Here is a 21,339-nt window from a genome sequence, read left to right as displayed (position 1 = left end):
ATGTTGTATGAAGCTACCAAACTCATAGTTCAATCATTATTCAGATTGTAAGGCTTTCTTAAGCTTTTAAATTTATAGTTCACCCATTGTTCAAGAATTTTGATTCAATACAGATGGTGATCTTTTTAATTCTATCACCTAGTCTTTCTTACAACTTAAAGTTACATTGAATATCCTTTCTTTGTTAAAGTTTCTGTGTTTGATGGTCAACTGGAGGCTATGTGATATAAACAAACTTAATTCTTGGTGTGCATGTGTGTGTGTGTGCAGGCAAATTTACATCCCAGCAACATCATATATACTTGTTACAAATGTACAATAGTACATAACTCATATCGCATTATTCAAATGCTTGTTGAGAACATCCAATAATAAATCTTGCATACCGCACAATAAACATTGTATTGGATCTAACAAAGAATTGTCCCAAAATTGTGCATTTTTTCCAAAATTCCTAAATTTGAGTTTAAATATTACCATTAGGATTATACAATATGCTAGTACTAATGATACTATTCAGTACTATGGGTACCATAATAATATGTTAGTACTAATGGTACTATTGAGTACTATGAATAAACAATCATAGTACTAAATAGTACCATTAGTACTATTAGTACTATTAGTACCATTAGTACTATTAGTACTAACATATTGTTTAGTACTAATGGTACTGTTTAGTACTAATGCTACCCACAATACTGAACAGTACCATTAGTACTAACATATTGTTTAATCCTAATGGTACTGTTTAGTACTAATGCTATCCATAGTACTGATGAGTGCCATGAGTACTAACATACTGTTTAGTTCTAATGATACTATTTAGTACTAATGGTACTATCTAGTGCTGTTACTATTGTACATAAGTGTTTAGTGGTAATCAATACTACTGTTCTCGTCGGTACTGTTAGTTCTGAATATAATTGTTTAGCAATATTTTGTACTAAAAGAACTAATGTGACTATTTAGTACTGGCTACTCTTAGTAATAATAGTACTTTTTAGAACTATGTAGTAATGATACTAAAAGGTATTATACTAATTGTATTTTGTATAACTGTGTAGTAGTGAATCGACAAGAATGTACCTCTATGAGCTCCAAGAAATGGGTCGGATGCACTTCGTACTATTTTCGGCTAACTCACTTCCTACAAATATCCTTCTTGTGTTGGGGGAGACCCTTGTGTTGTCTTTCTAGACATTCACCAAACATTGGACAACCTCTTGGCTCAAACAATCATGCCTACGCTTTCGACCTCCGAAAGCCCATTTGAAATCTTTTTCCTTTATGTTGGCACGGTGTTTTTCCAAATTCCGTGGATGAACACCAAGTGCTTTTGCCACTTTGTTGTCACTATACTGTAATGTATTGGCACTACTAGCAATCAAATGAAGTGCAGCCCTCTTCGCAGCTAACTTATCTGTAGATTGTACGCCTTTGACAATGTCTAATGAACTCTTCAAATTCTTCACGATTGCTGTAGAATTTCTTTGATTTGGAAATTCAGTGGCATCCACAACCTGTTTCATTTGTGGATGTCGTAAAAATCTGCCCAAAACCTTTGCCTTGTTGGTCAAATCAAGGTTGTTAGTCACTTGCTTGAATTGTCGAACAACAATCAATGTATAGTGTCGCATATTCCTTTCAGAGATAATCCTCTGTGATTCAACCATTGCACTTGATATCGAGCATTGTCAAATTGGGGGGATGAGCTGCATACATTACGAACGACTGATGCCATGTGATGCCACTGTATTAAGATAGGAGGGTTCCATCATCCTGTACAAAATATCTCTCTTTTATGTAACTTTGAAATAAAAATACAAGTTTGTATATGAGACATAAGAAATCATATTAACATTTTCTAATGAGAGAGAAAGAGTGTAAAAAACAGGGACAGACCTGTGTCCACAGGAAGAGAGGAAGAACAGTGCAAATTGTTAGAGAGGAATACAAGGATAAAACTCCACAGATGCTGATATATATATATATATAGAGAGAGAGAGAGAGAGAGAGAGAGAGAGAGAGAGAGAGACAGGCAAAAAGAGAGAGAGAGAGCACGCTTCATGAACTGCATATTAGCGGGAAAGATCTTTGAATGAGAGAGAGAGAGAGAGAGAGAGAGAGAGAGGGGGGGGGGAGAGAGAGAGAGGGAGAGAGAGAGAGGGAGAATCCATCTTCACCTTCCAAATCTTGTTAAGCAAAGGATTCTATGCAACCGTCCCTTGAATCGCGCAAAAAATGAAGTTTTAAATTTTTCATCCAGACCACGTTGAATGTTTTCACCTTAAATATACATTTTTTCCTTAATTTTTAGTACTAAAAAAGCGCTTAGTATTGACTATATCTTTTGCCAAAATATGTACTATTTTAGACACCCCTTCATGCTTTCACCCTAAATGCTTATATTATGTTTTTATGCTCGGTGATGGACTTTGGAAAGAGTCATTGGAAAGAGAAAGTGTGACCTATGGGATAAGTTGTTTGTTCCAAAAGGGAAAGGGGGAATTGGAATTTTACATATGCCTGCCTATGCACTCATACCCTAGCAAGGGCTGCCTTGGTGCTTTCCAAATATCTGCATCAGGATGAAACATGGTCTGCTATGGTATGGGAATTGGTAGAATTGGCACTAGTTCATGCTTAAGGTAAGTGGCAAGGTTTATGCCCGATGATGGACTTTGGAAAGAGTCATTGGAAAAAGAAAGTGGGACCTATGGGATAAGTTGTTTGTCCCAAAAGGGAAAGGGGGAATTGGAATTTTACATATGCCTTCTTTACATATGCCTTCTCATACCCTAGCAAGGGCGGCCTTGATGCTTCCCAAATGTCTGCATCAGGATGAAACATGGTCTGCTATGGTAAGGGAATTGGTAGAATTGGCACTGGTTCATATATATGCTCAAGACATGTGGCAGGGTTTGGGATGGAAAGACAAATTATTCTCCTTTGCTTCTCTAAAGTTGACAGGCTCCCCTTTCTGCAAGATGATGTGCAAGAGGTGGAAAGATGGCTTGAGCCTTATGGCCTAGGATGGGGGATGCAAAGTGTCAGGCACTCTATGCTCAACCTAGGGATTTGGTGGACACATAAATTCAACTCTCCCTTAGGTCTACTAGATACTAGCGCTCTGCAAAGAAGCTAAATAATAAAGGTCTAAAGAGACTGAATGAGTTGGATAGTTGTAGGGTGGAAAGAGTTGGATTAGTTAACATTGTAGGGTGGAAAGAGTTGGATTAGTTAACATTGTAGGGTGAAAAGACTTGGATTAGTTAATAAAGGTTTAAAGAGACTGAATGATTGTCGAGATTGGATAGTTGTAGGGTGGAAAGAGTTGGATTAGTTAGTATTGGAGCTTCATCTCTCTCCTAGGGAGAAGGATTTGATGGCTCAGGTGTTGGTGCATACTCAAAAGTGGGTGGTTTTCCTCTACTGCGGATGAGTCATGTTGGATCAAGAATTGGACTTGGGATTGCCCAACTGTCAAAGGTGGGTGTTGTCCCAGGTGAAAATTTGCATTGTAAGATGGCAAACATGCATTTTGGGATTGCCCAGCTGTCAAAGGTGCTTGTCCTTGGTAAATGGGCTTAAGCTACAGAGATATTGTTCAAGATCAGTTAATGTTGCAACTGCAAATGCGCATTACTTGAATCATGTTTCTACTGGGGGAACCTTCAAGCATACTAAAGTAACATAACCCACGGTTCATATCTTGCAGGTAAGGTTGGAAGACTAGGCTGATCATATTTAGACCCAAAACCAAAAGATAGTACCTTAAGAAAAACAAGTGAATTATACTTTTGATGCTTTCATAGAGAATCCAATGGGGCCCAAACCTAAAATGTACCACTGTAGGTCTAAAAAGGGAGACATTGTGGTAAAACAAACCCTGAGACGGTGTGTGTACCTGGGAGACTATGATGTTGGCTTGCACCATGTTGCTCTATCAAATCTCTTGGGAGCGTTCTAGTTTTCTCTTGAATGAGAGATGGGACTTTATTGTGTAACTTATTTAATGAAGTTGTGTAACTTATTAAATGTAACTTTTTGGGATTCAATTTCAAATAAAGTAGAGCTTATTTACATTAAGTGAAAAAAAATATGTATTTGGGATGCAATTACAAACAATAGTTATATTATCATTATTCATTAGTTGACAATTTACTACCATTAGCTCTGACTTCAAAGCTTAGCAGAATCCATTTCCAAAAAAAAAAAGTACATACAAGCGTCTGCAGCATCCATCTTTTATTTCAAAATCTAAGAACAAATAAATCTCTGAATTGATTAAAAAATCGAATACAAGCCTGCCAACAACGTGGGGCTATAGTTGTCGATCCTCTGAGAACATGTGTTACCAGGCTGTGAAGGCCAAACGCGGCCAAAAGCTATAACAATACAACGATAAGAAAGGGTAACAGAACTTTAGAAAATGTTAAACTGCAGTGAAGCAATTGTAAAGAGAGCGATGAAGGAAAGTATGGAGGAGGTGAATCGGGTGGCATCGCTGCTGTTATTGGCGGGGCTCTCTGCCGGAGGGGCGAGAGGAGATGGCGGAGAAGATGAAGACGGCGTCGGTGCTGATGAGGATGAAGGGGTGGCGGCAGGAGTTGTCGACGGCACGGGCACAGCTGCACAAGTGAAGCACGAAGCCCACACACAGTTCAACACTCTCTAAATTTACTGCAACAGATTGCATTAGCAACTTGACCAAAATAAGAGACATCAATACACGTAATTAAGCGCCCACACACAGTTTCACTTCCTCTAATTTTACTATACGGAATGAATCAGCAATTTGATTAACCTAACAGAGACCCATCCCCTACAATTACAGGCGCATCAAATATAACGTAATTAAGGAGTAGGATATCAAATACTCGAAATAAATTTGTAAGGGGAACGTCTGCGCAGACGTGGGAAAACACATACCTTCGTGTTGGGAAGTAGTTTAGATTAAGACCATCGACAGAGAAGAAAATTACCTGATGGAGTAACTGAAGGTGGAACTGAGGGTGTCATAGACGGTGTTGTAGAGGGAGGTGCCACAGTTGGCGCAGGAGTAGTGGGAGCCGTGCTAGGGGTACGTGAAGCTGCACAGCCGAAACCGTTTACAAAATATATCCACAAAACAGGAAGACGAAAGAGGTAATCTCAAGACAAAGGGCTTACTTGAAGACGGTGCTACTGAAGGGGGGCTGGCAGGCTTTTTGGAGGGCGCTGAAGCAGTTGGAGGGGGCGCTGAAGCAGTAGGAGGGGGCGCTGATGCAGTTGGAGGGGGCGCTGATGCAGTAGGAGGGGTAACTGTAAGGTAGCAACAAGTACAAGACTGAGCAAACCCATCATATCATAAATAAAGCACCATCGGAGAACACTCGAAGCAGCAACCTTACCAGGGGGTGAAGCAGCAGGAACAGGGACGCCAACAGCTAATAAAAACATCAGGCCAAACGATTTAAAGAAATGCTTAGAGCATTAATAAGTAAATCTTGGTACAAATTGGTTAAAACTGTTAAAGCGGGAAAACAGCTTCTGAAAACAGTGTTACTATGATTAACTGCTGCACAGAACAGTAGGATTGAACGACAGAGAGACATTTTACCTGCACATTGGCTAGGGGGAGGGGTCGAGACCTTGCAGAGAGCAGGGAGCTGGAGAGCGAGGGTTGTGTTAACAGGGATGCCAAGAGAGCTGGAGTTGAAGAGAGTGCAGAGGCAACTGGGGCTGGTTTCCACAACGCTGGCCAGCCCAACACAACAGTTCTGGGGAGGGGTGGAGGCATTGCCTTGCACAAAATCGAGGCATGGCAAGAGGGGAACAAGGGCAGTGATGCAATCAGGGGCAGGAGCAGGGGTTAGGGCGGGAGTCAGAGAGGCATTGAGGGCAATGCAGATGACGAGGAGCCAGAGGCTGGAGAGCTTGAAGCGAAGGGAATCCATAGCCGATGAGGATGGTGGTCTGGATGAGCGTGGACAAGGTAGAGAGGAATGGGGCAAGGAGGGAGGGGAGTGCTATAAAGGGAGGTGAAGACTGAAGAGTGAGAGTGATCTAGTAATCTACGTCTCTCTTGCTACCCAGCCAGCTGCAATGCGCGCAAAGCTCAGTTGTCCCACACAAGTGGGCGAAGGCTCAAAAATTCAATGAAACACGAGCAGCACCCAACTTCCAAGACAGCTAGCTAGCTAGCGATGGTGAACAAATACGAGGATTCAACTCTGGGGGCTGGCAAACGTAGAGAGAGCACGGCGGAGGGGCGGTGAGAGAGCAGAGTGAGGGCGGCCTCTTATGAAGGTGCTTCTAGCAACGGCTACCAGTCTGCACCCTACGATGTACATCGTAGTATCGTAGTGTACCTACCTTCGTAGAGAGAATAGTGTATTTCTATCCCAAAAAACTGGCCAACCTGGCTCGCATTCCCAGCCATTTGGCATGGCGCGACGCACGCCCACGTGAGTCTAGCCACATGTGTGCACCCTGTCTACGCCTTTAATGCTCCCCATGTCCTCTTTCTTCCCTCAACGGCACTCTCTCTGCATATATATATATATATATATTCACACGCTTTGCACAGCCAGCAGCAGCGGCTAGAGCCTGGGCGCCCCCCCCTAGGGAATTCCTTGCCCAATTGTGGCAAAGAGCCCGGCCCCGCAGGCATTATTAAACTCTAAAGTTTAGACATTACATCGAACTTGGGCAATGGGCAGCCGCCCATTGCTAGCGGCCTCTAGCTCCGACCCCGAGGCGTTATGTCCGTTTTTTTTGCATTTTGACCATAAAATACTTGATTTTTTTAAAAATGCCCGTCAAAAAATACAGTAAAATACAAAAAAAACTTGTTATATTTCATTAAACCAGTCAATTTTGACCAATGGAGACACAGCCTTATGGTGTTGAAGTCCCATGTAGAAAAAGCACACACTCACACGAGCACAAAGATCCCAAAAAAAAAAACAGTCAATTTTGAAGGGCAAGGGTGCCACCAAAAATCAAGAGGGCTTAGAAGCTATTGGGAAAAACAAAAAGCTTCCACCAACAATGGTAATAAACATTCATATCTTAAGCTAACATTTAGGATTTTTGCCTATCCTAAGTAGTGCCTTTTCGAAAATTGCCTTCATAGGGTCCAAATCTACCCCTGCTCATAGTGGAGAGTGATGGCATGTAATGTAATTTCAGTACCCGTCTTTTTTAAAGGGACCAGTGTCGCGACCCATCTCCGACGGGCAAGAAGCATTTTGCATTTTCAAGGAAGCATTTTCCATGTAGGTACATGCAAAAGAAATATGTGTAAAATCACCCTTCCTTTCTTTTTAGAAGCTAGGCACATCGAGTTACACACAAACACACATAAAGATGTATGTATGTATGTACATGTTCGTATGTGTACGTGTACGTGAAATCCATTGAAACCATACATGCCACAACTGGAAGATATGTGTAAGTGTGTGCGCGCCTATGAATGCATGTGTGCATGTCACATACACGTGTAAATATGTGTCTGTGTATGCGCACGCACCCATAATATCCATAGATACTGGTCACACTCATACATATACATATACATCGCCCTCAACTTGCCAACCTTACATATATAAACACATCATGATTTCCATATATATCCATATAGAAGCTTCTAAAGCACCAAACTTGGTATATAAATATACATCTAGCATTACAAACCCATAAAATGATGACTATCTTAACACACCTGAACACGGCCTTAAAACAATCTTCGGACAACTGGATTATCTCTCCTTGGTAGCCTATACCCCGCGCCTCCATCCGGCAAAATGTATGCCATAAAAAATATAAGCATTGAAAATATAACTCTCATTGAAAAAAGTTGGATAAGAATAAAAGCTTTCAAAACTCATTTGGTGGATCAATATTTGAGGCGAACAACGTTTGAACAAGCTTGTAAACAGCAAATTGAAAAATTCTATATTGTCCAGTGCCTATGTACTGAAAATCTAACTTATCAGGCTTTTCATAATCCACAAACATTACACATACATAAAATTGATCTGCAACCTCCCGCAATCGTAGATTGTAAATTCCTACTAGGAGCCCAAAGCTCTCGTCATACTGTCTTGACCATACAAACCTAACAATAATCTGGGTTCTAAAAAGTGAAGATATTCCCTATTGCAAAAAGAATGTTTCAATAAAAATATAAATTAATCAAACAAAACACAAAAGCTACATAAAAAGGAAGTTTGTATATATACCGTAAAACACCAGTGCTCTCTAATAGTTAGATAATTAGAGAAGCTGTTGCTTGGCCTTCCCAAAATGGAGGGTCTACAATTCAGCCATGAATATTAAATAGATCTTGAAAAATAATAATACCTAAATTATAGCAAGCGTCTAAAACATTTACCTTCAATATCTTGTCCATCACCATAAACAAACGAAAATGACCTCCTTGCCACATCCATCCTAAGCAATATATCCCTAATATCAAATATAACACTCTCTCTCTCTCTCTCTCTCCTAAGCAATATATCTCTAATATCAAATATAACACTCTCTCTCTCTCTCTCTCTCTCTCTCTCTCTCTCTCTCTCTCTATATATATATATATATATATATATATATATATATATATATATACACACACACACACACACACACACACACACACACACACACATATATATATATGGTTGTGTGTGTATGTGTGTGTGTGTGTGTGTGTGTGCGTGCTCGATAGCTTGAGCCAAGCAACAACGAATAATATAAGGGCACTGTATATAAAAGCAATCCAAAAGTAAACAAAGACTGCAATTGCACATCTTCAGAACATTCTCCAATCAAATGCTTACTTCATTGCACAAAGATATGTATAAATGTACTCTCTAACATTTGTAAGCTGCCATTTACATTTAAATTCTTCGGCATGCCATTTGCAAAACCTCCTTGTAGACAACATTGGTTGTGAAGACTTCATTTGAACCTGTTGTGCCACTTTCATATTCCACAATATGCTTTACACGCACTTTCACTGCATCGGATGATCTAACACCACGTGACATAGCAACGTACAGTTGTCCATGTGTGAATACTTGTGTGGCGAGATAAAGCCCCAATACTCTCAATGTTTGTCCTTGGGACTTATTTATTGACATACCAAAAGCTAACCTGACAGGAAATTGCCTCCTTCTCATCTCAAATGGCAATTGAAGCATAGCAGGCACAAATGTTATCCTGGGAATAAAGACTCTGTCTCCAATGTTTGTACCTGTAATGATTTCTACTTCTATCACCTTTGAGTTAAATTACTTGCATATCAATCTGGTACCATTGCAAAGTCCCCTTCAAGGGTCCAAATTGCGAAGCAAAATGATAGGCGTATTCATTAGGAAAAAAGGGAGCTCATTTTGGGGCCCTGTAAGAAATTCACTATTTTCTCTTTTCTCTCTCTACAAAAGCAAGAAAATATGGATACTTGCGTCAGAAATGTCAGTGTGAAAAGGAATAAATATATTCTTTCACATGCTTTACATTCAATGTTCATATAAGAGCAACACTTTTCTGTGCAGAATTTGGTGATTTTGACACCGCAGACGCGTCCGGAACGGACCAAAACCCCAAAAACGGCACTGGAAACGCTGGAATCGGACATCCGGAGGCCCAGCAAATCCACTTTTGGGACCTTTTTTGGCCGTTTCCGGGCCTCCGGATGTCCGATTCCAGCGTTTCCAGTGCCGTTTTTGGGGTTTTGGGCCATTCTGGGCGCGTCTGCAAATCGCGTTTATCTGCAAATCCACTTTTGGAGCCTTTTTTGGCTGTTTTCGGGCCTCCGGATGTCCGATTCCAGCGTTTCCAGTGCCGTTTTTGGGGTTTTGGGCCGTTCCGGACGCGTCTGCGATGTCAAAATCACCAAATTCTGCACAAAAAATAATTTTTTTAAAGATTCAAATTGGATCACCTTATTAATGTGACACGCTTCTACGAATATACAGTACTATTTCTTTTTCTTATTTTCATCTTCTTTTGTTGAATTTTCAACGTAACGTTGGCCCACTCTTGATTGGTTGAGAGCCTATTTTCTCTCTCTTCTAAAAGGCCCCAAAATGAGCTCCCTTTTTTTCTAATGAATCTTTAGAAGTAAGCGGTGAGGAGGATAACTACCACCTAAGTTCAAATTGTTCAAGTACTCAATTGGATATAGTATTGCGTCATTCTCGCAAGAAACAACAGAATCTTCACTAAGGTATTCTCTTTCTTCAAGACCAGCAATGAGCTCAAGGCTAGTTCATTGATCTCATCAACCTCTAAATTTCGTGGTGCAAGAATAGCACGGTCTTTGAAGAAGCAGCATGCATAATCCTCAACTCTATGAAGATCTTTGTATACCCATTCTACCAAACTCAAATCAGAGTTGCCATGGATCAATATTTGCGAGAATGGAATTACTACTCTGCATTCATTGTTTGGCTGACCTATAGTGCCATCCCCAATTTGTAATGTCCATTTGACAAATTCATGTTCTATACCACTACAAGCACTCTGTCTAACCCGCATGTTTTGGGTGAGCTTTAAAACACTCACATATCTCCAAATATGTGACCAGCATAACATTGCATCAACAATGTCTTCGTGTGATCCCTTTGGCACAACCAGTAAGATTTGCCCAAAGTCACCACCAAAGAGCATAACTTTTCCACCAAACACTGTATCACTTTGCATGATGTCCTTCAATGTCATGTCCATTGCTTCATATGCATACCTATGCATCATTGGATCCTCGTCCCAAATGATTAACCTTGCATTCAACACCTCGGCCAATGGGCTATTAGCTTTGATTCCACATGTACTAGAAGCATTGAGTATCAATGGGATTTTGAAACATGAGTGAGCTGTACGATCATTCGAGAGTAACAATGCAGCTATTCCAGAGGATGCACATGCCAAGGCAATGTGTTTCTCTCCACGCAATCGAGATAGCAAGGCATTGTAAAGATAAGTTTTGTCTGATCCACCTGGTCCATCAAGGAAAAAAACACCACCCTGGTTCAAAGAAACGGCTCTATGGATAGTATCAAATGCTCTTAATTGACAACTATTAAGACTCCTTTCCATGGAAACAAACAAATCAGCCTGCTGACTCAAACATCATCTCTTCCCATCAACAAACCATTGTTGATAGTGGCAATACTTGATCTATCTGGAGTAGGCAACCCTTCAAAATTAGCTAACCGCTTTTCATACTGGTGTAAGAGATCTTGTATGTGCAACAAAGCCTGATTCTTTACTATAGAATGACAAACACCAACATCGACACACCCTCTCTGCTGCAATGAATGGAAAAAATCTTTTGAAATTTCGGCGGAGAATTTGTCCCAAAGCTGCTCAGGATATATAGGCTCACAAAAAACCATTATAATGACAAATAATTGACGCAACTGAAATCATGTATTCTGAATTGCAGCTTCAAGACATGGATACAAATGTCCATTCACTGTTCGCAAATCCTAAAAAGATTTGCACCCTTTGCACACTGTGAGTAGCATCCGTAAAATAAGTAATATTGCTCACCTGCACTCGGACTAACATTATACATACATCCCATCATATTTTCCATTTTCCTTTTAGTCCATGAGCGAAGAGCTGAATTCCACACCCACTTGTAAGGGAAATCAACATATAGTAAGCTATTTGCATCTGCATACAATTGATTGGCTTTGAATCATTCAGAGTGAGAGATGTTCTTTGGTTTCTGTCACAACTAATCACATCACGCAAGTCATCCTGGTCACTGAAAAGCACATTATTGTGCATTGGGAGATGAACATGTAACCTTTGTATATCGGGCTTTTCATCGTGCAAATCATATTGATATATGCGCCAACATGCCTCTAAAGCAGAAATGTACCGTGCATCCAGATATTGACTAACCTCGTCAATAATCCCATTTCTACCTTGCAACTCTATATAGTAGCTCTATCATGTCCTTTGTATACATACTTATATAAATATTTTACAGCTATAATGGTAGAGCATACTTCTATGTTAATATGGACTTTGTACCTCAAAGAGAGAAAAGGGTTATATGGAACAGCCCATCGACTATCCACCCTATGATCCTTTACCTGGATAAAACTACCATCATCTCGTCGCATGTAAGTTGGATACCCATTGTCATCAACTCTAGTACTCTCGCAAAAATTCCGAGGATACCGATGTTTGAAACTCCCATTAACCATGCAAGGAGAGTGCATATTCAATTCACCACATGGTCCATGGACATCGCAATGAATAATTATGCTGTGCAACTTTGGAAACATCACCTTGTCAGGAAGTTCATCAGCACACACCAACATATCATAGTGACGGATCTCGATCGGTTTACATCCACTTTCCAAAATCAATAATATATGTGCATGTGGCAAGCCTCTTTTTTTAAACTCAATAATAGAAATAAATCCCAATACCGTTCCAAATATTGATTTTTTCACCAATAAGTGTATCATGTCCTTATGCTTCTCATAAAAGACCCGTGCAGTCAAGTCAAGTCGATCTTGGGCAACCTGACCCGACAATAAAGCATTGGTTATTTCATGCCACTTAGAATTGCAAGTAAAGGTGATAAACAGGTCAGGTTTACCCATCTTTCTAACAATAGCCATTGAATCTTGGTACAATTGATGCATATATCTAGGCCCCCCAATATATGTAGATGGTAGTACCACCCTGTGTCTAGCAATGCCTGCAGAGACTCTATTAACCCCATCGCTTAAATTAACCATATCTGCAAGACCCTGGTATACTTGAGCACGCAATGCTTTCTGGTTATTGCATATCCATACTAATCTAGATTCTTCCATGCTACTATATACATCAATAATGTACTGTTGCAAAAGGCGACCACCGCGTCGAAGGCATGCATTTGTACCTTCCCTAATATGTAGTCTATAAGCATAATATTGTCGTTGAGTTACGGTCTTTGTATCCTCATTTGAGCCTTCTCTATTCCTATCATTGAGTAGAATTCCAACATGCCAACCATTCTCTCCTTGAGGAAATAGAAGAACATATAATAGAGGCATATATATGAGCGATGTAAGTTAGATTTTGTTTTTATAGCACCTATGCACGACATTATTTGAATGTCTCTATGCCCCACATGAAAATCAACTCCTTGACCCGGCATGATAGCTGCTACCTCACTTCCTGTAGGGACCAAGTATTGTCGTGAGGTTGATCGAGCTTCAGTGTGATGACCATTCTCAAATTTGCATGTGGACTTGACAACAACATTTCTCTTATTGAACAAAGTGCACGGGCGTATGGATTATGTACATACATCATTGTTTGCAACCTTTCGACAATGTTGTGATTTAAAGAGGGCATCCCATGAAGTCTATTCTCTAATTCATGCTTTGTATCATACACATAAAGCTGAGCTAATCGAGGAGCCGCAACTCGGGTTTCATTAGGTATGACAGAACCAACACAATGATAGGTGGTACCATGGATTCAAAAATTGAGATAAAGGAAGGCAGAGTTGAAACATGTTGAGAGATGGAAGAGAGAAGTATTAAATTTGGAAAAATAGAAATTTCATATATATCGCCAAAATGAAGAGCCAAATCTAAAAGTTGGAACACAATTTGACCCTTGATCAAAAAATATCATCCCTCTCATAAAATCTCTAAGCAACTACCATGGCTTCTAAAACACGGCACATCTTTTTTTATAATTGCATGAGTCGATTAACAGATATCTTTCGAGTCAATACCTCCATGCCTAATGCATGCACTTGATCTTTTTTAGAGAATCTACGTGTTCTTTACATTGCCAATTACATCCACGTAGATATTCCCCAATTTGAACATGCATGTTCTCCATGAAAGACATCATGTCTAGTTGGTTTGCCTCCATGCAACCACTACTGTCATGGATGCGATGGAGATGATGAGTCAACTCATCTCTCAATGCATCTCCCCTTTGGCTGTCACTTCCATAAATCTCATCCCAAAGGGCATCTAAGTACTCCTTGCAAGCAACCGAATTTTGCATGTATCCGCAATAGTTTGAAGACGTTTAGAGCTTGTTTGTCCAGACGGAGAATCATCCACAGCCACTACATCTTTGAAGCGGTTGTTATCATTTTGAAGCTCCATTTGCTGAAATCCAAAATTAATATCTTAAGGATCTACAATTATCTCTATGTATCTTTGTCAACATAAACCAAACCCTAGTAACCTACATGTATACCGCAACAAAAAGAAGAACACAGTGATACATATATTTGTCTATGAAAGGTTTTTTTTTCTTTTTTAAGAATGTTTATCAATTAATAAAAGATACTAAATGCATATATTCTCCAAGGCTACAACAATGTGTATATTATGTATTCTGAATAATCTCAAATGCAGAAGTCCAAAAATGGTTTCTAACATATCAATATTACACTAATATTTGCAATCAGATTATCGACAAAACACTCATAAGATAGAAAGAGATAAAAAAAGTATCTTGATGTACACAATCCTCTCTCCGCCACTCTCTCTCTCTCTCTCTCTCTCTCTCTCTCTCTCTCTCTCTCTCTCTCTCTCTCTCGGTAATCCTCACTCTATGTATCTCTTTTTAACACAAAATTTGAGAGAGATAGTGATGGCATCAAAAGAACTAACCTCAAGTTGAAGAGAGAAATATACTCCAAAGCACCAACTTTGATTCAATCGTCCTTGTGCTTGCTTCTACACATTCAAAGACACATAAAATAACAAACGTATGATCTCTCTATTTTTTTCACCCTCTCCTAACTATATTTCACACCAAATAAAAAATAAAGCGCAATAATAAGTATTGGTTTAGAGAGAGGCAGAGACAAACAAACAATCAAACATACAAAAGAGAGAGAGAGAGAGAGAGAGAGAGAGAGAAGACCCATCCATCAATAATCTTAAATCTTATTACATTATCTTTACCAACCTTTTCAATGGAATGCATTTCAATATTTCCCTAAAAATGAAGCACTTTTCCTCGGAGCTCCTGCATCTACTACCCACAATGTAGAAGCCATCTAATAATCCCAATGCCTCTTTGATTAAAAGAAGTTTAAGATTGTCATCTAGCCTGTAAGGACCTAAGACTATATAAATATATCGAGGATTAATATCATCCCACCCAGCAAAGCCAAGAACTTCCCATTTTGGGCTACAATGATATCCAAAAAAGCCCAATTGTGGCATCTCCTCAAAAAAGATCGTATCCAACAATTTGTTATTATCATAGTTCAACTTCAAGATATTTAATGACATTTCTTTGCATGAAACATAATCAAGCTATATATTAATAATAATCATGATCTTTTTTATACTTAGAGATAATAAGAAACAATAAAAAATACTTATACAATCTACCACCAATGGGGGTACTAAATAATAACACAACCATGTTTATTTTCGACGAAGCTTTTGCTTTGGGACACGTTTGATGACCTCATCGAATACTTGTCGTGCTTGATCTCTATCACCATGGACATTATAGTCTATTTCATAACGATCAATCAAGCCCAGGTTTTCTTGAATAATCATGAGCACAATATTTTCATCTAATTTATCTGAATCTAATCGTATAGTAATTTGGAAAACATCGTTCCAATTAACAGTATAAACCGGCCATGGCCCAGACCAACTTAGAACATGGAAATAACGACGCTCAAACTCGGCAACCAAATTCACCCTTTCCTCAAAGGAAAGAGTGCTTCTCATGTACTAAAAAAAATGCTAGTCACCTCTTCCATCTGTCAATCATACATACAATTATATAAGTAAGTAGAAGCATGAATACTATATACGTCGAGGTGTGTCAGATATACTAATGTGAATACATTGTGTGTGTACATGGATGTTTGGACCTATACATTTGGGTGCTTAACCTTTGTGTGTGTACATGTGTGTTTTACTCACACACACACACACACACACACACACATAACAACAACAACAACAACAACAACAACCACACACTCACACACAAACACACACACACTCACACATACATAAATATATATATGATTATTACACACACACACATATATATATAAGATAATTATATATATATATATATATATATATCTATCTATCTTATACACACACATACATATATTATACACACACATAAGATAACTATATATGTATATATATATATATATATATATAATTACTACACACACACACACATACAAGATAAATATAATTACATAAATATAACATATATATATATATGAGTGTATATATACATATATATAAACATATATGTATATGTATGTATATACACATACATACAAATGTACATAAATACATACATATACATATATATATATATATATAAACATAAATATATATCAACACATACACATAAAAGATAAATATAATGCAAGATTTAGAGACGAAGACAATGGACCTTTGCTAGGCTGATGCATGAAAAGGATAATAATGTGTTTATCGATACACATGATGAACATTATCACCATGAGTGTAGGAGGAGTTTTTTTGTATATATACACATACATATCCTTACCCCAGCTTGCCTACTCTCATGTGTATGTACGCATGTGCACGTAAACGTGTGGGTGTGAGTGTGTGTGTGTATGTGGGTGTGTACACATATGCATGTATGTGTCCGCATATATATGCACATGTGTGCTTGTGTATGTACACATGTGCACGTCACATTTGGGTGTGTGTGTGTATTTATGTGTGTGTTTATGTACACACACAAATAAATAACACAAACATACATATATTATACACACACATATATTATTCAAAAACCCTCAAACACACACACACATACACACACTCTCTATTCACTAACTTTAAAAATTAATAAAACTTTCAAAATAATCTCTCTCTCTCTCTCTCTCTCTCTCTCCTCTCTCTCTCTCTCTCTCTCACACACACACACACACACATGCCGTTTCCAAATTTTTAAAAAAATTATTTTATAAAATACACAAATATACATAAGATAATTATATATATATATATATATATATATATATATATATATATATATATTAACACATACACATAAAAGATAAATATAATGCAAGAATCGGAGAAGAAGACAATGGACCTTTGCTAAGATGATGCATAAAAAAGATAATACTGTGTTTATTGATTAGGAGGAGATCATGGTTGACTCTCATGTGTATGTACACATGTGCACGTGAATGTGAACGTGAACGTGTGGGTGTGTGTATGTGTATGTGTGTGTATGTGGGTGTGTGCATAAATGCATGTATGTGTGTGCATATATAGGCACATGTGTTGTTGTGTGTGCATATATAGGCACATGTGTTCTTGTGTATGTACACATGTGCACGTATCTATATTATACACACACATGTGTTCTTGTGTATGTACACAAGAATGTGCACGTATCTATATTATACACACACATAAGATAACTATATATATATATATATATATATATATATATATATATATAATTACTACACACACACATATAAAAGATAAATATAATTACATAAATATAACATATATATATGAGTGTATATATACATATATATACACATATATGCATATGTATGTATATATACATATATACATATGTATACACATATATGCATATGTATGTATATATACATATATACAAATGTACATAAATACATATATATATAAACATAAATACATATATACAAATGTACATAAATACATATACATATAAACATAAATATATATCAATACATACACATAAAAGATAAATATAATGCAAGATTTAGAGAAGAAGACAATGGACCTTTGCTAAGCTGATGCATGAAAAGGATAATAATGTGTTTGTTGATACACATGATGAACATTATCACCATGAGTAGGAGGAGTTTTTTTGTATATATACACATACATATCCTTACCCCAGCTTGCCTACTCTCATGTGTATGTACACATGTGCACATGTGTATGTACACATGTGCACGTAAACATGTGGGTGTGAGTGTGTGTGTATGTGGGTGTGTGCACATATGCATGTATGTGTCCGCAATATATGCACATGTGTGCTTGTGTATGTACACATGTGCACATCACGTTTGGGTGTTTGTGTATGTACACATGTGCACATCACGTTTGGGTGTGTGTTTGTGTGTTTGTGTGTGAGTACATGCATGCGCTCTTATGAAGTGTAGAATACACACTTTCTCTCACTTTCTCTCTCTCTTCCTCTCTCTTCCTCTCTCTCTCTCTCTCTCACACACACACACACTCTATTCACTAACTTTAAAAATTAATAAAACTTTCAAAATAAACTCTCTCTCTCACTCGCTCTCTCTCTCTCTCTCTCTCTCTCTCTCTCTCACACACACACACACACACACACACACACTTACAATTTCAAAAACACACACACACACACACACACTATTTCAAAAACCCTCAAACTATTCATCACAAAGCTAAATCATTCATAACACTTTTAAAAACACTTTCAACATATTTAAAAACACACATGTGCACGTCACGTTTGGGTGTGTGTTTGTGTGTTTGTGTGTGAGTACATGCATGCACTCTTATGAAGTGCACACTTTCTCTCTCTCTTTCTCTCTCTCTCTCTCTCTCTCTCTCTCACACACACACACAAACACACACACACACACACTCTCTATTCACTAACTTTAAAAATTAATAAAACTTTCAAAATAAACTCTCTTTCTCTCTCTCTCACTTGCTGTCTCTCTCTCTCTCACACACACACACACACAACAATCTCAAAAACACACACACACACTATTTCAAAAACCCTCAAACTATTCACAAAGCTAAATCAGCCATAACACTTTTAAAAACACTTTCAACATATTTAAAAACACACGCGCACACCCACAAAACTCTCTCTCTCTCTCTCTCTCTCTCTCTCTCTCTCTCACACACACACACACACACACACACACACACACACTGTTTCCTAAACCCTCAAACGACACACACATACACATACACACACACACACACACACTATTCACTAACTTTTAAAATTAGTAAAACTATTCAAAATACTCTCTCTCTCTCTCTCTCTCTCTCTCTCTCTCTCTCTCTCTCTCTCTCTCTCTCACGCACACACGCACACACGTACACACACACACACCCACACACACGCACACACTATTTCAAAAACCCTCAAACTATTCACAAAGCTAAATCATTCATAACACTTTTAAAAACACTTTCAACATATTTAAAAACACACACGCACACCCACAAAATACACACTCTCTCTCTCTCTCTCTCTCTCTCTCTCTCACACACACACACACACACACACACACACTATTTCAAAAACCCTCAAACTATTCACAAAGCTAAATCATTCATAACACTTTTAAAAACACTTTCAACATATTTAAAAACACACACGCACACCCACAAAATACTCTCTCTCTCTCTCTCTCTCTCTCACATGCACACACACACACACACACTTCACTAACTTTTAAACGTAGTAAAACCATTCAAAATACTCTCTCTCTCTCTCTCTCTCTCTCTCTCACACACACACACACACACACACACACACACACACACTATTTCAAAAACCCTCAAACTATTCACAAAGCTAAATCATTTATAACACTTTGAACATATTTAAAAACACACATGCACACCCACAAAAGACACACACACTCTCTCTCTATCTCTATCTCACACACACACTATTCACTAACTTTTAGAATTAAAAAAACTATTCAAAATACACACACTCTCCCTCCCTCTCTCTCTCTCTCTCTCTCTCTCACACACACACACACACACACACTCTCTCTCTCTCTCTCTCTCTCTCTCTCTCTCTCTCATACACACACACACACACACTATATTTCCTAAACCCTCAAACGACACACATACACACACACACACACACTATTCACTAACTTTTAAAATTAAAAAAACTATTCAAAATACTCTCTCTCTCTCTCTCTCTCTCTCTCTCTCTCTCTCTCTCTCTCTCTCTCACACACACACACACACACACACACACACACACACACATGCCGTTTCAAAATTTTTAAAATTTTATTTTTTTATTTTATAAAATACATAAATGATATATATCATTATTACACACACAAATTATATATATATATGTATGTATATATATATGTATATATTATATAATGATAATTATATAATATGATATATAATTATCTTATATATCACATATATATATATATATATATATATATATATATATATATATATATATATATATATATATATATATATGTAAGATAATTATATATATGATATATAATTATCTTATATATATATATATATATAAGATTATATATATATATATATATATATATATATATATATATATCAGGCGATTTACTGCACGAAAAACAAACACAGGGGACTCGGGGGTAGCATGTGCATCGGGCTCTCTCTCGCTCTCTCTCTCTCTCTCTCACTCACACTCACACACACACACACACACACACCCACCTACACACACGTAGGGGACTCGGGGACTGTATGCGCATCGGGCTCTCTCTCTCTCTCTCTCTCTCTCTCTCTCTCTCTCTCTCTCTCTCTCTCTCTCTCTCTCTCTCTCTCCCCCAATCAATTACTACATAGAACCAGATAGAGCAAGGGACTCATCAGAACTCAGGCTTACCTAGGACGCATGCAGAACTCGGGGGAGCAGATGGAATACAGGAGCTCACCTGAGAAGCAAACCACAGAAATCTCTCTCTCTCTCTCTCTCTCTCTCTCTCTCTCTCTCTCTCTCTCTATCTATGTATCTATCTCTATCTCTCTCTCTCTCTCTCATGCACGCTTCTGGTGAATCATGCATGCTGCTGTTGTGATGCATGCTACTCTGGGCAAAAATGAGCTTAGTAAGGAAGTATTGATTTTTTTTTTAAAGGATGGAATGTGAGGATGTTACTCCATACGTTTTATTAGTTGTTTCAAAGTCGAGCATTGTGCCAATATAGGAGCTATAAAACAAGGCTGAGAAAAACATGGTAATATGACTTGGAAAGATATCTTCTTATTAGCACCACATTGACCAATATGTGTGCTAAAATGTGGTTTGCTTGTAAAAGCACATGAAATGTTTGATAAGCATCTAGTTTGAGATGTAGACGCAGACTATGCTAATTGTAGGCTATGCCAACCGTGGACATGGTGTGGAATCACTTTCAACCTTACTCAATTAGATGCAAAATAAGGTCATCTCTACATGATTTTTGCTATATCACATTTCTTTGAATATTAGGGAATGAAATAGATTTTGTTATAATGAATGCAGAGAGAGAGAGAGAGAGAGAGAGAGAGAGAGAGAGGGGGGGGGGAT

General features: G+C 38.1%; 1 protein-coding gene across 1 annotated transcript; it reads right to left on the bottom strand.

Moving 5' to 3' along the window:
* Positions 1-4,262: 4,262 nt before the first annotated feature.
* LOC147612512 (uncharacterized) lies at positions 4,263-6,214 on the bottom strand. Its single transcript, XM_086782808.1, has 5 exons — positions 5,606-6,214; positions 5,397-5,432; positions 5,176-5,307; positions 4,989-5,096; positions 4,263-4,634 (listed from the first exon to the last, which is right to left on the bottom strand). Exons 1-5 carry the CDS (start codon positions 5,940-5,942, stop codon positions 4,429-4,431), a joined length of 819 nt encoding a protein of 272 aa, XP_086638934.1. The 5' UTR covers positions 5,943-6,214; the 3' UTR covers positions 4,263-4,428.
* Positions 6,215-21,339: the final 15,125 nt, after the last annotated feature.

Source organism: Cibotium barometz, chromosome 45 (genome assembly GCF_041138505.1).
Source record: "Cibotium barometz isolate CiBa-2024 chromosome 45, ASM4113850v1, whole genome shotgun sequence".
NCBI classification, from domain to species: Eukaryota; Viridiplantae; Streptophyta; class Polypodiopsida; order Cyatheales; family Cibotiaceae; genus Cibotium; species Cibotium barometz.
Note: the sequence above shows the minus strand (reverse complement) of the source record. Positions and strands in the feature narration are given on the sequence as shown.

Coding starts and splice junctions, on each gene's coding strand:
- LOC147612512 (XM_086782808.1), bottom strand. CDS start 5,942: ATGGATTCCCTTCGCTTCAAGCTCTCCAGCCTCTGGCTCCTCGTCATC. Junction 5,097..5,175: donor TTCAGTAGCACCGTCTTCAA/GTAAGCCCTTTG, acceptor TCGGCTGTGCAG/CTTCACGTACCCCTAGCACG. Junction 4,635..4,988: donor ACCTTCAGTTACTCCATCAG/GTAATTTTCTTC, acceptor TCACTTGTGCAG/CTGTGCCCGTGCCGTCGACA.